Below are 27,351 nucleotides of genomic sequence, written 5' to 3'. Positions count from 1 at the left end.
GAAAAACCTTTTTGAATAGTTTACAGGTACTTAAGGGAATTTTTCTGTTTTCATCTGCACTTTCCATTTTATGCATATGCATTTGACTCAGTGTCAATCTGCTAAAACCAGTGGCAGTGATCTTTCCACCCCCAAAATAAAAACACCCACCTTTGCCTCACCTCTGATTGATGGTGACTTCACAGCCCTGTAGGTGCTGTGTTTGGGTTTCAGGGATGTCTGAGGTGGAGTGGATTCAAGCAATAGAGCTTAGTTTGTTCATCCACAGCCAGGCCACTTGGATATTGTGCAGGAGTTATGCATGTTGTTGGCAAGAAATGGAGGAACCTTTGTTTTCACCAGGGATGAGGCTGTGTTACACCCAGACGGGATCTAGAGTAGATTGTATTGGAAAGATGGACCTAGAGTTAAGTAAACTGGTTCTCGCTCTAAACAGTGAGATTGAAGTATAGACACGTGCAGTGATGTGATTGGGATGATGACAATCTGTTTATGCTGCAAATGAAAACAATCCCATTGCTCTTACATAAAACCAGTCAGGTTTTTTTGGTATATTCCAGTGGCTATCCCACAATCCTCTTGAATTTCCATAGTATTGCCTGGGATAGGTTCGGCACCTCGACTGCTGTCAAATATTTGTTGGAAAGAAAAGTATACTTTTACTGATCCTCAGTAGCTGAAGATTGTAACACTTTACTAAACCAGGATAGGTCAATTAAGAGGTATATTCTAAGTGTGAGAATACTTGTAAAGGGTCTGTTGATACTGCTGCAATCTGCCTGGCAAAACCAAGTAATTGTCCTGCATGATCCAGTTTTGTTGTTTTTCCTGGATTCTGTGCCCCAAAGTTTCTCCTAAAGCTGTGCTGTGAGAACAGAACTATTTAAGTATGGAAATACAAGGCCAGTTTTAAGGGGTTGCCGCTCAAGATTGGTGATGCCAATGGAATTTGATATTTTTCTAGTGAGACAGTGAGTGTTGGCAGGTTATTTTGACCATGGCTGGTGACACAAATTCCAATACTTTTAAGTTTCACATTTCTACAATGGAAGGAGAATCTGTAATAGCTTTTGAAAAGGGAAGTGAATACATATTTCAAGTACAATTCAAAAAGGCAAGGGACTAGGACTAAGTGGTTAGCTCTTTCAGAGAGCCAGCACAGGTACAAATGAGCTGGATGGCCTCATGCGTTGTACAATTCTATGTAAATGGCCATGTTTATACTCTAAAATTTCCAGATAAGCAAAATTTGGTAATTTAATGACCTGTCTCAAGACACTGCTTAGATGAAGGGTACAGATTCTGTAAATGGACGGTGGAGATGATGGGATACGTATTTTAAATTTAGATGGTAAATTGGTTGTCTTGTTTTAATGAAATTCAGAACACACTGCCATCACAACTAAAAATAACTCCCTAAATAAGGTGTAGACAGTAATTCTCAGTCATTTGTGGAAAAGCTGTCTTTTGTTTGTAGGAATGTGAAAAGCTTAAAACAAGCATCTGCTATGTAGGAAAGGGGCTGGAGTTCAGGTCACCCCAGTGGCAGGGTGATAAACATATCACCATTCTCATGCTATCTTAACATTCCCTGTGGGTATAGCTGGCAAGAATATTCCTCCAGATCTGTAAAGCTTTTTTTTCCACATACCTATTTGTTTAGATTAGGTTGGCGCAACAAATAGTTGAATTTAATTGTTGTCATGTGAATGCTGCACTCAGCAGGACTCCATTGTTGAGTTTCTGAACATTTTCTCCTGCCTGTATCTCCATTTATCTGGCTGCCTCCTAACAATGTCTCCAGTTTTAATGGATAGACAAATGGCAAGATCTCCAAGCAATTTATCACCATGTACCTGGTCTGGAAATCAATAAGTAAGACAGATTGCTAATCTTAGCTTTATAGATTCCCTTTATCAATAGTGGGACATCATGGTCCCTGTCTCTCCATAAATATTGTACCTTTCTCTGAATCAATCCCACTTGATTGACAGGCATGGTCTATCCTTGGGCAGTTCCCCTGGCAACTAATGCTTGATGTCTGCACACATACTTTAAGCGAGAACAGGTTCAGGCTTAACTGCGATACCTTCTGTGATGGAATAGCCCATAACTGTCGAGGCTCACACACCAATAATAGCCATGTAGATGAAGTAGTAGTAGGTGGCCAGTGCTCATGGAACTGCATCCCAGCACAGGTAACCTTCAGGGCAAAAGACAACAAAACTGGCCAGTAGTAGTGCAGTTGAAAACACATCTTTACTGAGATAGCGATTAAAGCAGGTCTGTGACTCGAGCTTAGCATCAGCTGATTGCAAAGCAAGTGCTTGTTTGTTGAGAGATCCATAGAATATAAAGGAATTGCAACCCCTTTGTGTTATATATAAAATAGCAATAACCTGACAACTGTTATATTGCGATTATAAAGCATTTTGGCTTTGTGTTGGCAGTTGTTACATCGACAGCAAGCAGTGGACATGAATCAAGGAAGCTCCATGGCTTGTATCATCACACATAGGGAAATAGGAACACATCTTCCTTGGCAGTTTTGTTTTGGCATGAGTAATGTCCCTCCTCCCAGCCCCCACCCCAACCAACCAAATGTCCCAGTTGTTCCTGATTTAACCCCTCCCTCATTATTTATACACAATTGCATTTCTGGCCACATCAAATCTGAAGTTTAGTACATTAAAAAATAGGTATACAGATTGGGGTTTAATAAATGACATTGTTTCAGACTGGGCTGCACAGAATACTAATACCTGGGACTTAACCACTGCTGAATTATGTTTCTAAACTATTTTCCACCTAATTTTCTCCATTCTCCTGCCAGGGCTTACTCAGTTGTACGGAGGTTGGATGCTTTCAGTATTTTGCTTGAGAAACTAATCTTTGGATAGCCTGACAAAACTTCCATCTAATCACAATCAAGCTTCTAAGAATGGGTCTTGTATCACTGCACTCTGGAATCTCAACCCAACGCAAAGCAGAAACCACTTCATAGTGATGAAAGGCACAGTGTAACTGCACGGTGTTCCTTCCTTATCGATAATACCAAAGTGACAAGGTGCCACCAGTAAATGGTATAAGACTCCTGTCAGGTTACCTCTTTACATGTTCTGTTTGATTATTTGGTGATCAAGGCTTGGAAGGCAGCACTTTCATGTCTTTAGATCCGGAAGGCTAGATCGAAGCACCGGTCACTGTAGTAGTAACTTTACTGGACTCATAGACGTTTAGAATCGTACAGCATAGAAACAGGCCCTTCGGCCCACCACATCCATGCCGAAAATAGCGATTCCCATACCGGGAGTCTTCTGCCCCTCCCCCATAACAATTAAATTACTTGCCCTCTTCCCACAAAACACTTACTTTGTCCATCTGACCTTTACCCACCCCTGCCAAACTGCATAAACTTTAACCTCAAACCCTTCCCACCATCCCCTAAACCAACGATGTTACTTTGACCCCGTTTTCCCTCCACCTCCCGCACTGACAAACCTACCTGCTCCCCCCTCCCCACCAGTGTGGTGCCTCGTTTCCCCGTACGGGGATCCGAAGGCACGGGAGTGCTGGCTACCGGGCCAAAGATCGCAGCGGGACATCAGGTGGAGGCATATGCATCATTAATTTTAATTTATTTAAATATTCAAATGGGGGTCCCGTCACCGAACGGCAGTGGGGAGGCACCATGAGGCCTCGCCACCGCCGTCAACATCAGGCCAGACCTTCCCGGCATCAGGGTGTGTGTAGTTCTCTCCCAGCAGCATCTTCAGGCCCCCGCACGCACCCCCCGCAACGGACCCAGACGCCTGGGAGAGAACAAAATCCACCCTATGCAGTCAGAGGATTTGCTAAGTTAAACATTCCACCGTCAATGGGAGGTTTTAGCACGTGTTACAAGTGGTAACTGGAGGCTTTTCCTGGAGGTGGGCAGCGGGAGATATGGGAACACTTCCTGTAGAGGATTAGCACCATACTCCCCTCCTAAACACCAAGAGGGACCATGTGCTGCCTCAACAGAACGTATAACACGTCTTCTGACTCATCCTTCCTTCACCGGTCAAACCTCTTGCCAAGGATGGTTCCTCGCCTCGGTCAATGAAGAATACCAACCCGGTGTGCAGAACTGCATCGGACCCTCAACATACACATCTGCAAATGCCATGCAATTTGTAATATAGGATGTAGTCTCTGTTGTACCATATGCATAAAAATTGCACTATCCAGACTAGCAAATAATTTTGGAAACCAGGATCCACTGTCGGAGTTTTTTTGCTGTCTTTTGGATGAGACATTCAGGTGAACACAAGAGATCCTGTGCCAACACCTATCCCTCAACTAACACCATCAAAAACAGATCAAATGGTCATTTATCTCATTGCTGTTTGTGGGTCCATGCTGTGCGCAAATAGGCTGCCATGTTTGTCTACATGACAAAGCTTCAAAAAGTGGTCTATTGGTTGCAGAAGAACTTTGGATATCCTAAAAATGTGAAATGTAAGAGTACAGCTTCCCACCAATTGCAGAATTAATCCTATGCACCTGCCAAAGATCATTTGAGGAATAGATGTTCGGTATTTTAATGTGGTGGAGAATCCTTTTTAAGAAGTTGTCTAATGTGCCATAAAAGTTAATGAAAGTCTACGCTTTTGTGCATTAAACAGTTTAATTTGCACCACAGATACAGCCGCCATACAGCAAAGCACACACTGGGGAATATATCAACCACAATGCATCCCCCAAGCAGTTGACCTGCTCTTGATCTGTTCCATTTTAACTTGGTCCTATGAAACCCACGTGATTTTACCTTGACGAGTGGCAATGGGATCCCATTGACCGAGGAGCCGTCCATGAATTTCTTCAAATCCTGATGCAGGAACTCAAAGACCAGATACAGTTTACTCTCCGTGTGAATGACATCAAGTAACCTGAAGGAGGGGTGGGGAAGGGGAAAAGAGGAATACTAGTAATCCAGCCATGGGTTCCAATGTAATTCCCAACTCTCTTCTCCAGAAAGACCTTAGTTTCACCCACTGTATGGTCACAAAGTACAGAGACTTGCAGGAACCACAACAGATTAAATCATTTGGCAAATCTCATGGTTTATTTTAGTTTTGCAAACAGCAAAATGTAAAATTGGTCAGGTGATTTTTTTTGTTTATTTATGTTCCTGTGTAGAGCCTTGGAATATTTTATTGTTAAAAAGTGCTATAAAATGCAAGCTGTTGTTGTAATGACACTCTTATGTAATTCCAGAGGAGACATTCAACTACATCCTTTATAGATCAGTCTCTTGTCACGCTCCCCTAGCCCAGGCCAGGCTGATGAGATTAAAGGCTTCTCAGTTAGGTGTAAAAGGTCCTTTATGAAATCTGTTCCATTGCACACTGGTGAGAGCTCCAACCGTGGCCAAAGTGCGAGAACAGAGCAGGTCCAGATTTATACTTGCTTTGCTGAACACCTCGCTCCAGTCCACAAACATGACCTGGAGCTTCCAGTCGCTTGTCATCTGAATTCTCTGTCCTTGGCCCCCTACACTGTTTTAATGAAGCTGAACTGAAACTCGAGGAACAGCCCCTCGTCTTTCAATTAAACATTTTACAACCTTCGAGACTCACGGAGTTCAACAATTTCAGATCATAACCACTGCTCCAATTTTCTAGTGATGTTTCAGCGGTTATCGTTCACACCTCCTCTAGACCATCTTTTGTTTCCTTACTTGTTCTAATACTGCCCACTTTTGCCTTCCCCATCATCCCTTTTGTCATTTAATCTCCCCTGCCTTCGACCCTATCACAGGTCTTCCCTTTTGTTCTTTCCGCCCCTCCCCGCCTCTGTACTTGCTTAAAACCTGTTACTTCTCTAACCTTTCCCAATTCTGACGATCGGTCATTGACCTGAGACGTGAACTCGGTTTCTCTTTCCACAGATGCTGTCAGACCTGCTGAGTACTTCATTCGCCCCATCACAAAAACAGGAAGTTACAATTTTATAGACCTGCATTTGCTACCTGGTGCACAAACTGCAGTCTATGTGGAAAAGTTTTTTTTTAAATTTACTCACTTGTTTCCCCACAATAATTAACCACTAGTCACCTGTGAACTCTCCTGAGCTGGGAGGAAACAGTGCACCTGCCAATAAACTTCTAACAGCAGCTTTACAAAAGTAATCCTACCATGGCAGCTGGGGAATATAAATTTGATTCCTTCCTTTTCCTTTTTGGCCTCCTTGTCTCGAGAGACAATGGGTAAGTGCCTGGAGGTGGTCAGTAGTTTGTGGAGCAGCGCCTGGAGTGGCTATAAAGGCCAATTCTAGAGTGACAGACTCTTCCACAGGCGCTGCAGGTAAAGTTGTTGTCGGGGCTGTTAGAAACTTGGCTTTTTCTTTACACTACTGTCTCCTTTCCTGCCAACTGCTGAGTCTCTTCGACTCGCCTCTCTTTATAGCTGTTTGCCAGCTCTGGCGATCGCTGGCAATTGGCTCCCACGACTTGTGGCATTGTCGCAGGACTTCATGTCACTTTTGCAAATGTCTTTAAAGCAGAGACGTGGACGGCCGGTGGGTCTGATACCAGTGACAAGCTTGCTGTACAATACATCCTTGGGGATCCTGCTATCTTCCATGCGGCTCACATAGCCAAGCCATCTCAAGCGCCGCTGACTCAGTAGGGTGTACATGCTGGGGATGTTGGCCGCCTTGAGGACTTCTGCGTTGGAGATACGGTCCTGCCACCTGATGCCAAGGATTCTCCAGAGACAGCGAAAATGGAATGTGTTGAGACATCACTCTTGGCTGACGTTTGTTGTCCAGGCCTCGCTGCCGTAGAGCAAGGTATTGAGGACACGTGCTTGAAACACTCGGACTTTTGTGTTCTGTGTCAGTGCGCCATTTTCCCACACCCTCTTGGCCTGTCTGGACATAGGAGCAGACACCTTTCTCATGCACTTGTTGATTTCTGCATCGATAGGTTGCTGGTGATAGTTGAGCCTCGGTAGGTGAACTCTCGAACCAATTCCAGAGTGTCGTCGCCGATATTGATGGATGGAGCATTTCTGACGTCCTGTCCCATGATACTTTTCTTGAATGACGGTTAGGCCAAATTCGTTGCAGGCAGCCGTAAGCCTGTCGATGAGTCTCTGCAGACACTCTTCCACGTGGGATGTTAATGCAGCATCGTCAGCAAAGAGGAGTTTCCTGATGAAGACTTTCCGTACTTTGGTCTTCGCTCTTAGACGGGCAAGGTTGAACAACCTGCCATCTGATTTTGTGTGGAGGAAAACTCCTTCTTCTGAAGACTTAAACATGTGAGAGAGCAGCAGTGAGAAGATCCCAAACAGTGTAGGTGCAAGAACACAGCCTTGTTTCACACCACTCAGGATAGGAAAGGGGTCTGATGAGGCACCGCTATGCTGAATTGTGCCTTTCATATTGTCATGCAACGAGGTGATGATACGTAGTAGCTTTGGTGGACATCCGATCTTTGCTAGTAGTCTGACAAGACCACGTCTGCTGACTAGGTCACAGGTTTTGGTGAGATCTATGAAGGCAACGTAGAGGGGCATCCATTGTTCGTGGCCTTTCTTCTGTAGCTGGCGAAGGGAGAACTGCATGTCAATTGTGGATCTCTGCTCGAAAGCCACAGTGTCTCAGGGTAAACATGCTCAGCCAGCTTCTGGAGTCTGTTTAAAATGACTCGAGCGAAGGTTTTCCCCACTGTGCTGAGCAGAGATTCCACAGTAGTTGTTGCAGGCACCGCAGTCACCCTTGTTCTTATAGAGGGTGATGTGTATGTCCTGTGGTACTAATCCCTCATCCCAGCACAGGCAAAGCAGTTCATGGAGTGCTGAGAGTATAGCAGGCTTGGCACACTTGATTATTTCAGGGGTAATGTTGTCCTTTCCAGCGGCTTTTCTGCTGGCTAGAGAATCAATGGCGTTACTGAGCTCCGATTTTGTTGGCTGTTCGTCCAGCTCATCCATGACTGGTAGAGACTGGGCTGCATTGAGGGCAGTGTCAGTGACAACATTTTCCCTGGAGTACAGTTCTAGGTAGTGCTCCACCCAGCAGTCCATTTGCTTGCTTTGGTCAGTGATTTGATTAACTCAAATATAAAACTAGGATCTGTAATGGTGACTGTGAAACTACTGCTTTATTGTAAAAACCCATCTGGTTCACTAATGTCCTTTAGGGAAGGAAATCTGCTGTCCTTACCCAGTCTAGCCTATTTGTGTCTCCAGCCCCACAGCAATGTGGTTGACTCTTGGCTGCCCTCTAGCATAGCCTAGCAAGCCACTGTTGTATTCAAGGCATGGCTCATCTTCTCAGTGACACCCATGTCCCCTGCATAATAAGTCTTAAACAGTGTGCTCTCTCCAAGGTGATGATACTGTTCACTCATTCTAACAACAAAGTCATAATGATTCCAGTCACAATCAATCAGTTTAGTATTCATGTCTGGACTGTGCATTTAGATTATTTCTTTAAAAATGATTTGATAAATGAATTTTGTTCTCTGACTCGTATACCTTTCTATTCAATCTTTCAAGAAACATATACCCATGTTCTCCTGTGATTGGAGATGTTTTAGGTGAATTCTGCCCTCTTTATTGGTTCTCACCAACGTGTGCACATTTTAATATGCAGATAATCCATTACTACTGTCTTGGTGACATTCAGTATCAGTCAAATTCTAGAATGTAAAGCAGCTGCCTTTTCATGATTCCACATCCTAACTATTGCAAAGAAAACAGGAGTAAAAATGATCTCCTCTGCACTCTGCCCAAGGCCTTGGTACCACACTTTAGGAAGGATGTCAAGAATTGGACACAATACTCCAGCTGAGGCTTAACCAGTGATTTATAAAGATTTAGCATAACTTCCTTGTTTTTGTACTCTTCACCTCTATTTATAAATAAAGGATCACCTTTTAAAAACAACACAGCTTTATTAACTTGTCTGTCACTTCCAAAGATTTGTATTTGTGAATGCCCAGGTCCCTCTGTTTCTGCACCCTTTAAAATGGTACCATTTAGTTTATATTACTGCTCCTCATTCTTCCTCCCACAATGCATCACTTCACACTTCATTAAATTTCGTCTGCCCATTTCACCCAGAGAACTTACTAAAATAGGCTTTCATCACTTCGATTTGATAACAGGACGGTGAAGTCAATATCAAGGCTTAACATTTTGTAAATGTACTTAACCTACTTTTTTGCAATTCCACACTGCAATGGATGATCTTAAGTAAGAGAACTGTCATTATATCCATGGAAAAGATTCTCCATAAGGATCATATATGGTATTGCTTAATTTTTTTTCCCAGACTAGATATAACTTAAAAAGGGGAAAAAAGGCACAGCTGTACAATGAGGATTAGTTTCGAATACTGCTTCTTTATTCATCAACTAAATTTTAAATACATGACATATGTCAGGAAGAGACTTGCATTAAGAGGGAGCAGCAATTCCACTGCTTGAGATGCAGCCATAATGTACCAACATACCATAGATTGGAGGATTTAGAGTCAGTCATGTAAATAATCAATTATATTGAAAAATGGATTACCCACTGCATGGTAGCCTAGCTCTCAATTATTGGTCTGGTCCTAGGCAGCCAGCATTTCACTGCTGAACTACCAGAAATATGCTCAGTGAATCTGTGACATGATCCCTTGTTTCAACATCAAATGTGTAGGGGTTAATCATAACCCTTAATATAACTACTTCAGACTTCAAATAGACTTCCACCTAGTGCACTGAAATAAACACAGTTGTAACTTTCAAAAGAAATAAATTGATAGGATTCTTGATTCCGTACAGAATAAAAGGGATATGGGCTTGACACTAAAGCCCAAGAGGGGTGAAATGACATCAGTCCATATATATATGGATTTTGCCTCACTAATGTTTGTAATGATCTGAACACTAGCAAAGCATATAAAACTGGAAGGGGCAGAGTTAAACAGCATTTGATACAAATGAATGTTTTAAAACTTGGACTCATTTGTTTTTCCTGTCAGTATTCAGAAGTCAGTATTACTAACCTGAGGGAACAAAATCACACTTCTGACTCAATTTTGGAAGATACTGCATTTTAACAGGTGTTTTGTTTTAAAATACGCTAGTTGTTCTCGGTGCTTCACTTCTCATTCTCAATTACAGAATCATCACAACAAGCATACAATGGGATAAAAGCAAAATACTGCGGATGCTGGAAATCTGAAACAAAAACAAGAAATGCTGGATTCACTCAGCAGGTCTGGCAGCATCTGTGGAAAGAGAAGCAGAGTTAACGTTTCGGGTCAGTGACCCTTCTTCGGAAGCATACAATGGGCATGGTTCTAATCATTCGCTACTAAAATGCAGCTATCAAAGCAAATCAAGCTAGGAACTTTGTTACTTCACCTATTTATTCTATCTACAAAAGAAAAAAATTGGGACCAAGACTTAAAGAAAAATGTTTTTAACAGCAACAAATCTACAGGTCAAAGTTGAGCAGTGCACCAAAATCTCCTGTAGATATTTTCCATTTGATGCTTTTATTAGTTTACTGCTGCCAATACTGTTTGGAATCTATACTCCTGTTTATATGGTCACTTGTGGTTCGATTCCCCTCAGATCTGGAACACATCAGATCAAGGGTACACTCACATTTGCAGATTACTTTCTAAAGGGTGCTTCATAGGCATTTAGTGGCATTATACTACTTCCCTGCCACCTTGAGATATGCAGCCTATGCAGAAGGGTATTCAGGATCACTTAAGACACACAGCACTGAAAGCAGATTCACTCTTTTCAGAGCTAAGTGAATTTCTATTCTGGGACAAATATAGACACAACTATGGGAGTAATAGAACAGCAGCCAGTACAAGTTAATTCAGCAGCACAGAAACCACTTAAACTTTGCATCAGTTCTTCTGCATTCAGACTACAAGGTTTATCAGTACAAAGTGGTGTCAGCTTCCCACTGACACCAAATTTGCAGGATGTAAATTTGAAATCATAGCCAGAACTGACTTCGAAAGGAAGCAGAGACAAACTCCTCCAGTGAGTCTTGCTCTGCTTCATATCAGCTAGGCCCTGGCTCTGAATTCAGACTATTAAATGCAGTGTAAAAGGAAATCACTTTGCACCTATGCTATAATCATTTTGTGAATGCAGCTGGACATGAATAGGAAGTGATGCTGAAGTTCTGGCATCCTGTTAGCATTTTGTCTCAGGCACATAAAATACATGTTTCAGGCAGTTCACTACTAAAAGTAGTTCCATCCAAATACATAACCATTATCAGAAAGAGAACAAAAGAAAGCAAATCACATTTGTGCCCTGTTACAAGTAAACGGTGATTTCTAGTACAACGATGGCAGCAAAGTTTGAAGGTCTTTGGTCCTTTGTTGAGTTTTATTTGTAAGTGCGGTCTGGGATAGATAAGTGGTTGTGACGAACACTAGAAGTACAAGGCACTTTCATTCCTAAGTTTGAGATGCATAGTGATCTTTTGGGGAAAAGATGACATTAGTGTACAAAGTAAAGATAACTAATTTAACCATGACAAACCAGGCAACCATGTTTAAATTACATGTCTAAGGTACAGCTAAGTGCTGCTCCCTCTTCCAGAAGAGATTAACAACATACAGACACTATCAATTCAAAAACTTGTGAACATATGGAAAAGTTGATCTGGAAAGGAGGAAAAGAAAAAGATTGCAAGACAAATCAATGGTGGCACAGACAAGGTGAATGTAAACCCATTTTGTATTTTATCATATCTAGCTGGGATGCTGGTTATGTTGCTGGATGACAAACCTTCAGCAGTTCACAGGGGTTTCATTTCCATTTGACCTTGGCCTACGTTGAGGAAGGGCATTGGCAGGAACAGGAGGTAAGGACGATTGCCTGGGGACAGAAGATGCAGCTGCAGAATGCATTTGGCTCTTATCAGTGGTGAAACCACGGGGTGCAGGTTGTGGGTTGTATCGCGTGTCGGAGTAATTCTTGGGTCCATTTCGGTACCGATTCCTATCATCGTTTCTTCCAAAGTGGCTTGGGCCATTTATCCTATTCTCTCGAGGTCGGTAGCCTGGTCTCCTATTTCCATGGGGCACCTTTTTAAGGGCAGAACACAATTAATACATTCACTTTATATTGTTTTTCCTTCATGACATTTCCCAGTGCAGCTTTTTTTGCTTCTACAGTCAGATTCAATTCAGCTCATATTTCCCCACAGATGTTAACAATGCCAGTTAATGTATGGCGAAGCAAGAAATTTACTTCTGGTCAGTGATTTGTATCCATGGGCATGCCAATAATCCCCTCTACACTGAGCAGGGTGGGGGTGGGTAGTGCCTGTTGCCGTCATAGGCAGCAGCTATTTGTCCAATATAGCTACACTGATTATTATCCCAGCTGGCTATTGCGCTCATTGTACTTGCACAAACCTGCTGTGAAAACAAAGGTTGAACAAATTCTGAGCTGGCGTTTTGTACATCTCCAAATTTTAAACAAAATCTTTTTCTTGTTATTGCTGAGTTTCTCCATTTTAGTACAGATAAACCCCTACTGAACAATAATGATGGAAACATGACTGGAAAAAGCACCATACATTTTTGCAAGGTAGACCAAAAAATTTACAAAGTTGACTGACATCTTGTATGAACAACTATACATTATGCTCCAACATGCAAAGAAAAACTGTTGAAACTGCAGAAGGATGGGTCAGGGCTACGTAAAGTTTTAGTCTACTCAGGATGTATTTTTTTTTTAAACTGCAATATTCACAGGTAAAGCATTTTAACTTTTTTCAAAAAGCAGTTCACATTTGTAACTGTTCAACATCTCTTTTCCTAATATTTATGTTTTTAAAAAGGCCTCCCTCCACTATCATGCATCCTACTAAGACTAACATATCTTCCTTGGCCCCTCTAAATCCACCACTTGGAAACCCATAAGCGTGGTCTATATTGACTCCACCTTTGGGAAGCAGTTTACTTCTGCTTGATGTCTCCCGAGACAACTTGAAATGGGGAACTCACCTAATCGAGACCTGATAACTTCACGCCAATGTTCTAGCACTTTTCATACACAACATGCAGTTCTGAGTGAGCTTTATTCATAGTAATGTACTAATCAAAACAAGAATAGAATTACTGGGATTACAAAAACTATTTTCTCTGGTGGGGGAAAGGATGTAGAAAGAGAACATTAGCAGTTCATACCAGTCGATTTGATGGGAAAGTTCGGTTTGCAGAGTTAGCTGCAGCAGTGGAAGCATCTCCAGAAGACGGATTCTTCTTCACTGACTTAGTAAGGCTGGGGTCTAAAGCACAGTCGGGAGTAGAGGGTGCTGAAACATCACTCCGACTTGTCACAGATATAGATGACACAGAGCTACACCTTGATCTGGCAGAGTAATTGTTCTTGGGATGAGACACTGTATAAAACAGAAAAAACATAAGACAAAGCAAAAGCAGGATTTCTGTTACTTTAGATTTGTGTTTAGAGGGCTGCAGTACTACTGGTGCATCTAAACAAATCAGATGTGTAACACTGATAATTCTTCCCTCCTCCTCCAGGTAAAATGTGGCAGAGGTAAAGGAAATTATTCAGAATGCCAGACAGGCAAGCAACATTATATGCTAAGAGGGCCCAATTTGAAAAGTTTAGTGTAAGAAAATGGAACATTACCAGGTCAGTGAGGAATACTTAATTGTCAATCGTCAGTGGTCATGCTGACATCAGTGTTTGTTGAGTTGTGGACACGTTATCAATTGCTGACATTAAAACGAAAAGCATGGAATTGAGATTTTTGCCTGGCCAGCCCTTCAGGTCACCTTAGAACGTACTGCAAGTATCCTCAGGTGATTCTCGGCTGGTTTGTGATCAGGCAGGTAAAAAAGAACTTGTGCTTATCATAGTCCCAGGATGTCCCAAAGCACTTGGCATCCAACTGATTGCTGTGAAGTGCAGTTTTTGTAATCTAGACAGCTGTTTCATGTACAGCACGAGATTAATGACCAGTTAATCTGTTTTTGTTGGTGTTTGAGGTAGGAACATTGGCCAAGACACCAGGAGAACTCCCTACTCTTCAAATAGGATCTTTTACATTCACCTGAGCAGGCAGACGGAGCTTAGGTGTAACATCAGATCACACTGTTGGTCGCTTCCAACAATGCAACATGCTTCTGGTAATGCACTGATGCATCAGCCTAGATTATGGGCTTAAGTCCCAAACTGAAAACAAATGGACAACCTTCCGGCTTTAGGGCCAAGAGAGCTACTGCTGAACTAGAATGAAACTCAAATTATCTCAGTAGGCATCTTAAAATTTGTGGCATGCTTAAGGAAACAATAATGGAACCAATTTGCTTGGAACTCTGTCTTGTGTTTGATCTGGTTTCTCAAGACTGTAGTACTTCAAGCTGTTATACAATGGCTGTTTTGTACTGGGTCAGATTTGCAGTGTAGCAATCTCTGTCTCCATACTGACCCGACCCCTTGGACCAAATTTCATTGGGAGCAGATGTATAAGACTTCTTACAGTGAAAGTACTGATAATAGAAGATATATTGAAGTCAGTGTGAGTAAGATTGTCCTTTATTTTTTGCAGCACATTGTTAGCTGACTTAATTGACTCAACACAACACAGTAAATAAACTTGGAACAAATCTGGAATTGATAGCTAGTCTCAGTAATGCTGCCATGAAACTATCGATTGTCGTAAAAAAAAAAACCCCATCTAGTTCACTAATGTCCTTTCGGGAAGGAAATTTGCTGTCCTTACCTGATCTGGCCTACATGTGACTCCATACACACAGTAACGTGGCTGACTCTTAATTGAAATGGACTAGCAAGCCACTCAGTTGTTCAAGGGCAATTAGGGATAGACAACAAATGCTGGCCTTGCCAGTGATGCCCACATCCCATGAAAGAATAAAAAAAAACCTAGTCATGGGAAAGTCTTCTTGCAGTGTTATAAAATGCAATTAAGGGACTCTTCTTTTCTGAACAAAATGTTAGCACTAAGTTACTGAAGTAACAATTAAATATGCTGCACCTGTCAGCATTTGATGGGTTCTGTCCACTCGTCAGTGTTTGTGGACAAAAATCAGTGCAGGATTTAAGCTTCCTGCTCTTCTCGTTTGCTCCTGAAGTTGCTCCAGAATGTTGCGCAAGTCTTTTCTGCGCACGCGCGGAATTTATGCGCCGCTGTGCGATCAATGGCTTACTATGCTGGCTCGCGATGAAATTGCACTCAGTGACATGTAATTGCTTCAAACTTTTGGGAGGAGATCTACTGCAGAGATTGTTCATGTAAATTGTACTAGACAGAGTATGTGATGTAAAAGACTGAATGTAGAATTAGGGGGCAAGAGGAGTAAGAATGCCCAGGGTCACGGGGAACAGTGCCAGGAACCACCGATACACATCAGGCGTTGCCATTCTGAGGCTGCAGGAAATAAAACATACACCTTCAGTGCTTGCCTCCCTCTTCAGAAACGTCAAAATCCGACTGCAAACAATGTACTTTTGTCTCCTTCAGCTTTTCCCTGCAATCGGACTGAGAACTATATTGGATCCATCTGCAGGTTATGACAAGCTCATGTCCACTGCATTCCCAGTGTGACTACTTAGCAGATCTTGAAAGTTATAGGTTGCTACGCATGTTAAAATATTGCATAGACACACACAATTAAAATGGTACCTTGGATTATATTGCATTAGCAATTAACATTGGATTTGGCAGGTGGCAGCACTGAGCAGCAAATCTGTGCAGATAATTAATCTGCAGCATGCCACTGGAAAGCATGAAGACTGACAGCCAGCAAAAGAAACTCTGGCATACAAAATTATCTCCAGCACAGCAAGCGCAACACAAATCTAGCTGAAACATTAATTTACAGTATGACTTAAGTATTGACTTTTCACAAAACTCAGCAGCAGACACTTCCCATTGACTAAATGCAGTCAGTCTCCTTCAGATCCAACAATTACAAAGTTCTTTAGCGTTTTACACTGAAAACACTGGGAGCATAACGACACATATTCATCTTCCCCGAGTGAAAATAGTTGGCTTACACCCGCGCTCCCGCTCTGAAGCCACAGAAATCAGATGCATGCAACTGATCCTGATTACATATTCTAGTGGCTGCAGCACAAACTACTTGAATTAGAAATGCTCAGTGCCCCACCTGCAAGGCCAACTTAAAAGTCAAACTTTTCTACTAGATGTTACATGACCAAGCCTCAGCTTACCTTGTCCAAAGGCTTGGATACTCGCTTTGAGTTCTTCCACATCACAGGTGAACTGTGCACATCGCCCCAGGTCTTCATCATATTTTCGTTCACTAACAAAGTGCTAAAATACATTTAAAAGAATAACTCTAGCAGATGAAGTCCAGGTATATGGTAGATTAGCTTTTTAAAATTATACAATAATCATGATTCCTAGTTGTGCAACTAGCACTTTGGATTATTAGACTGCTGTACAATTCTTGACAATTATTAAAATGGAACCACTACTGTCATGTATCTATTAAATACACTTGGGAACATTTTGTAAATGTAAATCTAAAAACAATTTATACACAGTGTATTAATTCCCAGCAATTGTTTAATTAAGTGAACTCGTGTTTATATCATATACACATTGTCACCTGTGTAATGGCCCTGAAATAATGCCATGGAATAATAGCACACAAATTCTTAATGCATTCACCGAAAACTACATTTTTTGCTATTTTAGCAGCTGCAATCTGTTTTAAATAAATGGGTTAATATGGAGTATCACAAAGCATAACTTCAAGGCCAACGTATTGCAGACGTTTAAGGTACTAAAATGAGACTCAATGGGGGACTGAAAATCTCACATTTCTGCACAACTCCAATCAAACTGTGCAGTGTTTAAATGAATATACCAGCAATATCCCCTTGACCTTACTCCACAAACTGCATAATGCTCTCTTCCAAAAATGAAATAAAAACACAACGTTATGCAGTGGAAAATCGTCTATCCTGGATAATGAGCACAAAATGGAAGCACAATATTTCCTATCATCTGATCAGAAAAAGATCAGGAACTAAAAAAAAACACACACACACACATCCCTTCAGGAGCTCCTCTTTTTCTCCTGTAAAGATTTTGAGAGAAATTAATTTGGGTAGTCTCGGCCTCATTCCTCAATGGTATGTCTCCACAGCAAAGAGCATGACAAAATTATCAGTCTCATTCATTGACCATAAAAATGGTCCACTTGACAACAGGAGATACTGCACTGCTATAAATAGTCGATTGGGATTGAGGGAGATTGTTGAAGCAGAGGAGATAGATCTTTCCATAAATCTTACTTGTGCGACACCTTAAATGGAGTGCCTGATTTAGGAAAAAGTGGAAAATATTCAATTCCCCAGCACTGATACCCTGCACCATGTTACTGGATTAGTAATCCAAAGGCCCGGACTATTGATCCAGAGACATGAATTCAAATCCCACCATGGCAACTGGGAAACTTAAGTTCAGTTAATTAAATAAATCTGAAATACAAAGCTAGTCTCAAGAATGGCGACCATGTAACTACCAGATTGTCATTAAAAAAATCTGGCTCATTAATGTCCTTTAGGATAGGAAATCTGCCAGCCACACCTAGTCTGGCCTATACAAGGTGTTTGAAAAAAATCCTTGTGAAATTTTAAATTTTAATAACTTTGGATGTGGATGATAGAAGCAAACAGTAAATGGCATATGAAAACAATTCAAAGTACTTTAATGTTAATTTTTAAAAAAATCTCAGATGCTGAAACTGATTGAAAATGATGATAGTGGAAGTAAAAGTGTGTTTATGGCCAGCAGAACTGAAGTCTATAACATGGAGGAGGAGGCTCCATGAACATCTCCATCCTCAATGATGGAACAGCCCAGCACGTCAGAGCAAAAGACAAAACTGAAACATTTGCAACCATCTTCAGCCAAAAGTGCCAAGTGGGATGATCCATCTCGGCCTCCTCCTGAGGTCCCCAGCATCACAGATGCCAGTCTTCAGCCAATTCAACTCACTCCATGTGGCATCAGGAAATGGCTGAAAACACTGGATGCAGCAAAGGCTATGGGCCCAGACAACATTCTGGCTGTAGTGCTGAAGGTTTGTGCTCCAGAACTAGCTGAGCCCATCACCAAGCTGTTCCAGTACAGTGACAACACTGGCACCTGACAAAAGTAGAAAATTGCCCAGATATATCCTATCCACAAAAAGCAGAACAAATCCAATCCAGCCAATTATCACCCCATCAGCCTACTCTCAATTATCATTAGTGATAGAAGGGGTGACAGTGCTATCAAGCAGCACTTATTCACCAACATCTTGCTCACCGATGCTCAGTTTGGGTTCACTAGGACCACTTGGCTCCAGACAAAAGAGCTGAATTCCAGAAGTGAGGTGAGTAACTGCCCTTAACATCAAGGCAGCATTTGACCAAGTGTGGCATTAAGGAGCCCTAGAAAAATTGAAACAAAGGGGGAAAACTCCCCACTGGTTGGAGTCATACCCAGCACAAAAGATGATGGTTTTGGTTGTTGGAGGCCAATCCTCTCAGACCGAAGACATCGCTGCATCAATGACCTTCCCTCCATCAGAAGGTCAGAAGTGGGGATGTCTGCCATTGACTGCACAATGTTTAGCACCATTCGCAACTCCTTGGATAATGAAACAGTCTATGCCCACATGCAGCAAGAGCTGGACAATATACAAACTTGGGCTGATAAGTGGCAAGTCACATTGGCGCCATGCAGGTGCCAGGCAATGACCATCTCCAACGAGGGTTTAATCATCTCCCCTTGAAATTCAATGGCATTATCGTTGAATTCCCACTATTAACATCCTGGGAACCACCACTGACCAGAAGCTTAACTGGACCAGCCATATAAATACCGTGGCTACAAGAGCAGATCAGAGGCTGGGTATTCTGCGGCAAGTAACTCACCTGCTGACTCATCCAAAGCCTGTCCACCATCTATGAGGCACAAATCAAGAGTGTGATGGAATGCTCTCCACTTGCCTGGATGGGTGCAACACCACTCAAGAAGCTCGACACTATCCAGGACAAAACAAACCCACTTGATCAGCACCCTATCCTCCACCTTAAACATTTACTCCTTCCATCACTGGCACTTCGTGGCTACAGTGTGCAGCATATTCAAGATGCACTGCAGCAACTCACGAAAGTTTCTTTGACAGTACCTCCCAAACCTGCAACCTCTACCTAGTAGGAAAGGGCAGCAGACGCATGGGATCACCACCACCTGCAAGTCACACACCATCCTTCATCGTCACTGGGTCAAAATCCTGGAACTCCCTCTCTAACAGCACTGTGGGAGTATCTTCATCATATGGTCGGCAGCAGTTCAAAACGACAGCTCACCTTCTCAAGGACAATTATGGATGGACAGTAAATGTTGGCCTTGCCTGTGATGCCCTCATCCCGTGAATGAAATTTAAAAAAAAAAGCTCAATTTATCAGTCAAGAATTACAGTTATAATATAGCTGTGTATTGATATGAAATTAATTTCAAGAACTTGCATTTATATAGTGCCTTACCATCTCTTTCACAGCACCCCAAAGCGCTTTGCAAATAATGAATTATTTTGAAGTGCAATTATTGTTGCCACGTAGACAAATGCAGCAGCTTTTTTGCGCAGAGCAATGTCTTGCAAACAGTAATGAAATAAATGAGTAGTTAAACTGTTCTTGATGGTCTTGGTTGAGGAAGAAATGTTCGCCAAAACACTTGCTACTCTTCCAAAAAAAAAATGCCAAAAGGATCTTTTAACATTCATGTGAACAGGCAAATGGAATGATACCACCTCAGACAGTACTGCACTGAAACATCCGTCTAGATTACATGCTCAAGTGACAGAATGGGGCTGGAACCCATAACCTTCGCTTGGAGTGCTACCACTGAAGCAAGGTGACATTATACAGATAGAAATACATGGCAGGGACATTTCAAAAATTCAGATCAGTCTTGAAATACTAAGAAAATACAATTTTGGACAAATAATTGCATGCTTTCTAAAGACCTTTGCATGATAATGGCTGTCCAATTGTCCTCATTTAATGGAAGAAATGCAATTATCCAGAAACCCTACCATAGAGCACAAACCAAAAAAAAAAATCAACTAAACCAACATCAAGTGTATCGCCTACATTTGGATCAATTTTCAACTTTCCAGCAGTTCATTAAGAATAAGCCACTACCTGTTGCTTGATAGAATATTAAGCAAATAGGGTTTAAGAACAACATCTAAAGATTGTTGCACCAACATGCTGCAGTATGAAGCGATAGGATAGGGATTTACATTTGCAATTCCTCACACGGGGAACTATTCACCAAGGAAGAAATGTGTTTTTGCATTCAATAAAATATAATGGTGAAATTGCCTCAGGGAACTCTTGTACTTTCCAGTGGCTGACGTAGAATAGTATTTGACAGTGTGTATGCATGCTCAACTAAGGAATGCTGCAACAAAAACAAGAAATGCTGGAATCACTCAGCAGGTCTGGCAGCATCTGTGGAAAGAGAAGCAGAGTTAACATTTCGGGTCAGCGACCCTTCTTCGGTCGCTGACCCGAAACGTTAACTCTGCTTCTCTTTCCACAGATGCTGCCAGACCTGCTGAGTGATTCCAGCATTTCTTGTTTTTGTTTCAGATTTCCAGCATCCGCAGTATTTTGCTTTTAAGGAATGCTGCATGCTGATGGAACACTGGAAGGTGGAACAAAAAAGGTATGAAGTTCAAAAGAACAGAAAGGAAATCCAGTAAATAATTAGCATTACAAAACCAAAAGCCCAGGTTCATTTCTATACCAGGGTGGAACTGGTTGAAGTTACTTTTTAATTTACATGGAAGAGGGATGAATGAGTCATCAGAACTTAAATTGACCTCCAACTCCTAATGAAAGCTTAAATAGTTTTATTGTAGAGGTTGTAGAAAGCAAATGCTTTATTGTAGAAAGCAAATGCACAGCTCAGGAATAGAATGCAAAGGAGGCATGTACAAATGGCACTGTGGATTATCGGTTTTATTCAGCACAAACGTTCTTCAACAGATTGTTACGGAGTAAAAAAAAATGTTGAAGATGGCTTACTGCAAAATATTCACCAAGTTACTTGCATTACTGTAGCTGATAAAAACTCAATTAAACCATAGTAAAGTACTTCTTTTTCCCTAGTTAGGTGAAGTTCAGATGTTGAAAAGATTAACATGGATATACTTTATATCGTATCTAAAAGAGGCCAACTTTTAGGATTGCAAACCAAGTTGTAATTGTTACATATTTTAACGATATTTCAACTTCAACTATTTTACCTTAATATCTGCTCTGAGCTCCACTAGCTGTTCTTCAGACATGCGGACTGCATTGTCCGTCATTCTCTTCAACGCTTCAGCTCTCTTTTGGCGACTGTCCAGGATTTCCACTGAAAACCGTGGGGAAGCAACAGGACATTATTCAGTAGGGCCTTACATTTATGTACAGTCAACTTTGAAAACACCTATTCCACACAATTCAGATTCAAACTAGAATTCCAATATGACATGTCATATCTGTTCACTCGCATTAAGTAAATAATTTAACAAAACAGGTCATAAGTCAACTGTACAATATACTTTTAAATAACTGAAGTGAACCTTTTGTAAAAAAAAAGTGTTTCTTAATATGGCTAAGCACATATATCAGCCTCAAAAACCAGCTGTCAATCCACTGTTTAATATGCATTCAATTGAATTCTTCACAGGTATCCATTAAAATGAGGCTTCAAGAGAAAAAAATCCTACTGGAGACCTACCTCCTAGTAGATGGTTCAATGGCTGATGCTAGAGAGGTGGTTATTCACTACCTGACCTATTGGTCAGAGGAAAACCAAAGGCAATTTATTTTCTATCAATAAAACACAGATTACAGCAACATGCTTCACTGCCCATTAATAAGGCATCACAGGCTGCTCTGGGTATGATAGCAGCAGACTGGAAGTTACATTAAATAAACCCAGCTGGTTGCTGTAGATAGAAATGTATTTATCAATTACAAAGTTGCAGGTGGAAGTCTTTTTGGGGTGGGGGGGGGGGAAATCCATACTAGCCCTTCACTGAAACAAATAATTGTAATAAAAACAAAATACTGTGGATGCTGGAAATTTGAAATAAAAACAAGAAGTGCTGGAAATACTCAGCAGGTCTGGCAGCATCTGTGGAGAGAGAAGCAGAGTTAACGTTTCAGGTCAGTGACCCTTCTTTAGAACAAATAATTGTACTTCAATTGAAAGTTTTTTCCTTTAATATAAATTCTACATCTACCATTTCATTTAATAGAATTGTTTATAATAATGAAATAAATTCATTTCAAGAGCAAGACAATGTTGTTTTTCCACTTTAGAGGCAAAGCATGATTAGTGCCCCTTTTTCTTTCAACATTTCTGCTGATTTAAAATAAATTTGTGGAATTGAGGATCTTACACAGCTTTTTTTTAAAAAACACTATTTATGAACATGATATCCAGAACTCACCACGCGAGACTGATTAGAAGAACGAGGCTGCATGTACAAGGATCAGGCAAAAATTGCCAAAACCCAGAGTGAATCAAGCTTCAGGAAGGCAGCTAACCTAAGCTTATGCTCATGAGGGGAAAATATTTATCATAGACCATGGGGAGGTTTATAGGGAACTTTAGTTATATTTTACTGAATTGTTTAAATCTTTACTTTATGATGTTATTTTTAGCTGATTGCTCAAAAACCTTGGAAAAAATTTGAGGGGCTCAAATATCCAATTGTTTAGATGGCACCAATCATACAGTTAACTTCACAGATAGTGGTATTTCAGCCAACAACAACTTTTTGCTTCATAGATGTGCAAAAACCAATGCATACCAGACACAAAGCTTTTAATTATTTAGACTGTTTCTTTAAAAAGTCAGTGCTAGGGGCACAAAACTTACCCAAGCTATTTGGATATACATTTAATGCAACTAATACAACATGCTTGTACTTTCAAAGTGGTTTAACAACTTACCACATAAATCCAAAGGGAGTGATTCAGAAAACTTTACATTGAAGATGGACATATTTTAATTTGGCATTAAAATATCAACTCATGGCATAAACACATTTTTAAATCATCTATAAATGCAGAGCAGTACTCATGTTACCCTCCATTACGCAGCCAGCCTAGTATATAATCTCAAAGGGTCAGCATTCTACCCATCAGTGGGTTTCAAATTCCAGTTGGAGAGATTTGCACAAACAGCAAAGTTCTGCTATGAATTTAAAAATAATTTAAAGCTTCTCTGGAAGCATAATTTAAGCCTTCTTCAGAAACTTAAATAATTTACCTATAAACGAATTTAGTAGTTTCATCTAGATGCACGATGTTTTCCCTGAGTGAAGTGCACTATCTGGTGGCCTAGCCAAGATCCCAGAGTATCATTAAGGGGAATTAAATTCAAATCACTGGAGAGACTGGGATTCAATCTGGTAGGGGGATTCGTTAGTCTTCCACTAAACTTCAAAACAGTAAACATGCATCTAATTTTTGAAGTTCTAAATTGGTTAGGATCTGCAACCCGTTGAAAATATTGTTCAGTTATTAATAAAAACTGGAAAAAGTAGTCAACCTTAAACCCAAGTACAATGCGTCACCCAGACTCACTGGGCATATGCCTCAGGAAAGTGGTTTGGATCCACTTGAAAAGGTGACCACTTCATGCAGGTGTCTCATAGGAATAGGAGTAGCCATTTAACCCCTCGACTGTTCTGCCATCCAATGAGACCATGGCTGATTTGTGGCCTAACTCCATAAACCCATCTTTGTCCCTTTTCCCTGAATACCTTTGGTTAACAAAAATTTATCAATCTTGGATCTGAAATTAACAATTGACGCAGCATCAATTGTTATTTGCGGAACAGAGTTCCAAACTTGTACTACCCTTTGGGCTGGATTTTGTTCCCAGCCCGAAGTCGGGTTCTGTGGCGGGGCGGGTGCTGAAAATCGGAGCAGCAGCGGTCGCCACGGAACCAGATGCCGGGATTGTTGGGCCCAATCTTCCTGGTGGTGGGGAAGCTCGGTGGCGGCCCCTCCATTGCTCTGTGATGGGACCTGATTTAGCATATTTAAATAACATATTTGCATGAATTAAAATATGTGATCTTACCTTCATTTCCCGATCCTCAGCATGACAAGCGGTACTCACACCTTCACTTTCCCATCCAGGGAAAGCTGGCGCTACCGAGGTGGGGAAGGAGTGAACTCTGCAGTCTGCTGGGTAGGGGAGGGTGAGGCGGGGGGTGAACTCGGCGTTACAATGCACTGTTTGCAGGGCTGGCAGCCTTATAAAAAATGGTGCCGGCACCTGCTCCTTCAACAGGTGACGCTGTGAACGGCGTCGCCGAGGCCACCCCACCACATGATTTTGAGGGGGGGGTGGGGGGGGGGAGAAGGGGGCGAAGAAAGAGATGCTGGGTGGCTGCTGTGAATATGTAAAATGGCTGCCTGCTGCATAATCGCGCCGGCACAGGTCCCGTGGGGTAGGGCTGCCATGATCTGCGCCCGCCACCAGACTACAAAATCCAGCCCTTTGTATGTAGAAGTGTTTCCTAATTTCACTCCTGAAAGGTCTGGCTCTAATTTTTAGACTCTGTCCCCCAGTCCTTCACGCACCAACGAGCAGAAATAGTTTCTATCTACTGTATCTATTCCCTTTAATGTCTTGAAAACTCAGATGAAATCACTCCTTAACCTTCAAAATTCCAAGGAATATGACCCTAGTATGTGCAATCTCTCCTTTTAATTTAACCCTTGGAGTCCAAGTATCATGTTAGTAAATCTACACTGTGCTCCCTACGGTGTGGTGCCCAGAACTGCTCACAGTGCTCCAGGTATGGTCTAACCAGGGTTTTGTGTAGCTGAAGTATTCTAGTCCTCGAGATATAAAGGCCACCATTCCATTAGTCTTTTTGATTATTTTCTGTATCTGTTCATGACAATGATTTATGTACCTGGACCGCCAAGTCTCTTTGGACCTCCACGGTTTCTAGCTTTTTACCATTTTAAGTCTCCTGTTCTATCCTTTTTAACTCCAAAGTGGATGACCTTACATTGAAATCCATTTGTCACAGTTCTGCCCATCCACTTCAATATCTCTCTTTAATTTTACACTTCCATCTACACTGTTTACAATGCCACCTATCTTTGCGTCATTGGCAAATTTGGAAATATGGCTTTCTATCCCATCATTTGTTATTACATTAAAGACTTGAGTTTAATAGACCAGAAACATACCTGAGCACTCCACAAACTGCCACCGCAATAACTCCTACAACAGGATATTATAAGTTGCAAAACAGTCAGACACTTACATGCTGCTGCTTTGACTTTATCCATTTCTCCCAACAGTGCCACCTCTCTGTCCATAAAACTGCAATGAAAGCAAGAAAAGTTTATTTGTGGATTTCCACAATTAGAAATGTGATGCCCCACTGGGATATAATGCCTAACCGCAACTGGTTTAAATCATATTTTAACCCCTTTCTGAAAATTAGAAAAGGACTGTGATCAGATTTTTAGAAAGTAACCTTTTAGGAATGTTATAAAGGATTGGGATTTGTGATATCAATCAAGTTAATAAGTGTCTTGTTCCTTTTTCTGTTGCAATATACCTAAATTATATATTTTTTTCAAAATGCTTAAGGGAGTTGCAGCATGTAATCAGTTATGAAAAAGTTGCTTTTTAAAAGAAGCTCTGACATTGTTGTGTGAAACAAAATGGAATTTTCATCCATGTAGCTCCAGACATTGAAATTAGCAGTTTTCAGATAGGAATTAATCTTTTGAATAATCACACAAAATGGAGAGTGTGATTTCGAAAAAAAATGTGAAAGACCTGGGATGTTGCATAGCAACATTATTTTTTCAAAAACTTGAAGTCATTTAATTAGATTTTCTACCTCGATCAATACGATTCGATCAAGTAAAAGACAACTGGTACTGACCTGATAATTAGTCAAGAAAATGCAAGATTTTTAAAACATTAAAAATTGTTTTAGCAACAGTAAAGCCCATAGAAGCTAAAATTCTTGTATGGATTGTTAACTGCTTAAAGTTGCATGTTCTTCATAAAATTCAGGGCAGGATTTTCCTCCCAACACCCGTAGGTTTAGTGGTGATCACGGGGTGGGCAGGGATCAGTTATGCCAGATCCCTGACCATTTTAATATGCAAGAGTGGTTTTGCAATGCCATTTATTCCAGATGCCCCCATGCAAATATTGGTGACCATAATCTAATGAGCCAGTAACAAATGTAAAATGTAATTTGGAACAACTAAACAGATGTGAAATCGTATTTAACCAATCCACATTACCAACAGTTGTGTTCCCGAGCTGTAGAACAAAAGTAGAATGCAAACCATTAATGGATAATATTGTGATTGTGCCAATAACCCAATTCTCTTATTTTACTCAAAAAGGTTATAATATTTCAAGTGGGAGTAGTATTCCCATTCAGAATATGGATGAACTGAACAGACTAGAGCTTTTTATTCCCTTTCACGTGCAACCTGATCCCACTCGTCGGGCAACTAAAGTTAAGTGCAGTGATAAATGTCTTACATCCAGCATTGTGATCATCACTGAACTTGACTCAGCTAAGTGAAGGGGGAAACCTGCATGATGAGGGAATTAATTCTTCATTTCAAACAAAACAATCAAACATGGTTACAATCTTAAAAAGCAAATGACATTCATACACTTTAAAATTTTCTACTGTGTTTTAGATTACCTGAACCTTACTCTCCAATTAATACACTCAAATGTCAATTATTCTCTATACAATATATTCTGGTCACAGACCTCCCCCTCAATCAGCTGACAGACCTTGCTATCACAGGCACCTTCAACACTTTTCCTGTAAAATCTTGCTTGCTGAGCATGGTGCGAAATACTTTCAAAACCTCAGACCAATGATAAAATGCAGTACAGCATAACTGGAATCCAAATGAAGAACCTAATTACAATATCAATTATCTGGTGTACTACAAAACATCCATCAGGAAGTGATTTCAAGACTTAATGAAATCCTGTGTTTCAAAATGATATCTGAACGTGATTACAGCAATTTAGTACTCATTAGTAAGGACAGTCAATAGTCTGGTACTTATTTTAAAAAAAGGAATAGCTTTCAGTAACATGATAGATATACAGTTGCTTGCATCACAGTGGCTCAACCACAGTGGCACTACACAGGAGCAAAAAACACCAAAACAATTCTACAGCACCTGAGATTTACAAGTTGCACTGATCAACA

At 41.0% G+C, this 27,351-nt stretch overlaps 1 protein-coding gene across 6 annotated transcripts in view; it reads right to left on the bottom strand.

The window, feature by feature from the left end:
* Positions 1–9,377: 9,377 nt before the first annotated feature.
* Positions 9,378–27,351, bottom strand: part of spats2 (spermatogenesis associated serine rich 2) — a 95,510-nt gene continuing 77,536 nt past the window's right edge. For all 6 annotated transcript variants that reach the window (XM_068024480.1, XM_068024482.1, XM_068024481.1 and 3 more), the window contains 5 exons: positions 25,408–25,466; positions 21,364–21,473; positions 16,256–16,358; positions 13,219–13,433; positions 9,378–12,108 (listed from right to left, as the gene is read on the bottom strand). In XM_068024480.1, the coding sequence (XP_067880581.1) occupies positions 11,812–12,108; positions 13,219–13,433; positions 16,256–16,358; positions 21,364–21,473; positions 25,408–25,466 (784 nt within the window). In that variant the 3' untranslated portion in view covers positions 9,378–11,811. The remainder of the gene's footprint in view (positions 12,109–13,218; positions 13,434–16,255; positions 16,359–21,363; positions 21,474–25,407; positions 25,467–27,351) is intronic.

Source organism: Heterodontus francisci, chromosome X, assembly GCF_036365525.1.
Source record: "Heterodontus francisci isolate sHetFra1 chromosome X, sHetFra1.hap1, whole genome shotgun sequence".
NCBI lineage: Eukaryota > Metazoa > Chordata > Chondrichthyes > Heterodontiformes > Heterodontidae > Heterodontus > Heterodontus francisci.
The sequence above is the reverse complement of the archived record's forward strand: the minus strand, read 5'-3'. Positions and strand labels throughout refer to the sequence as shown.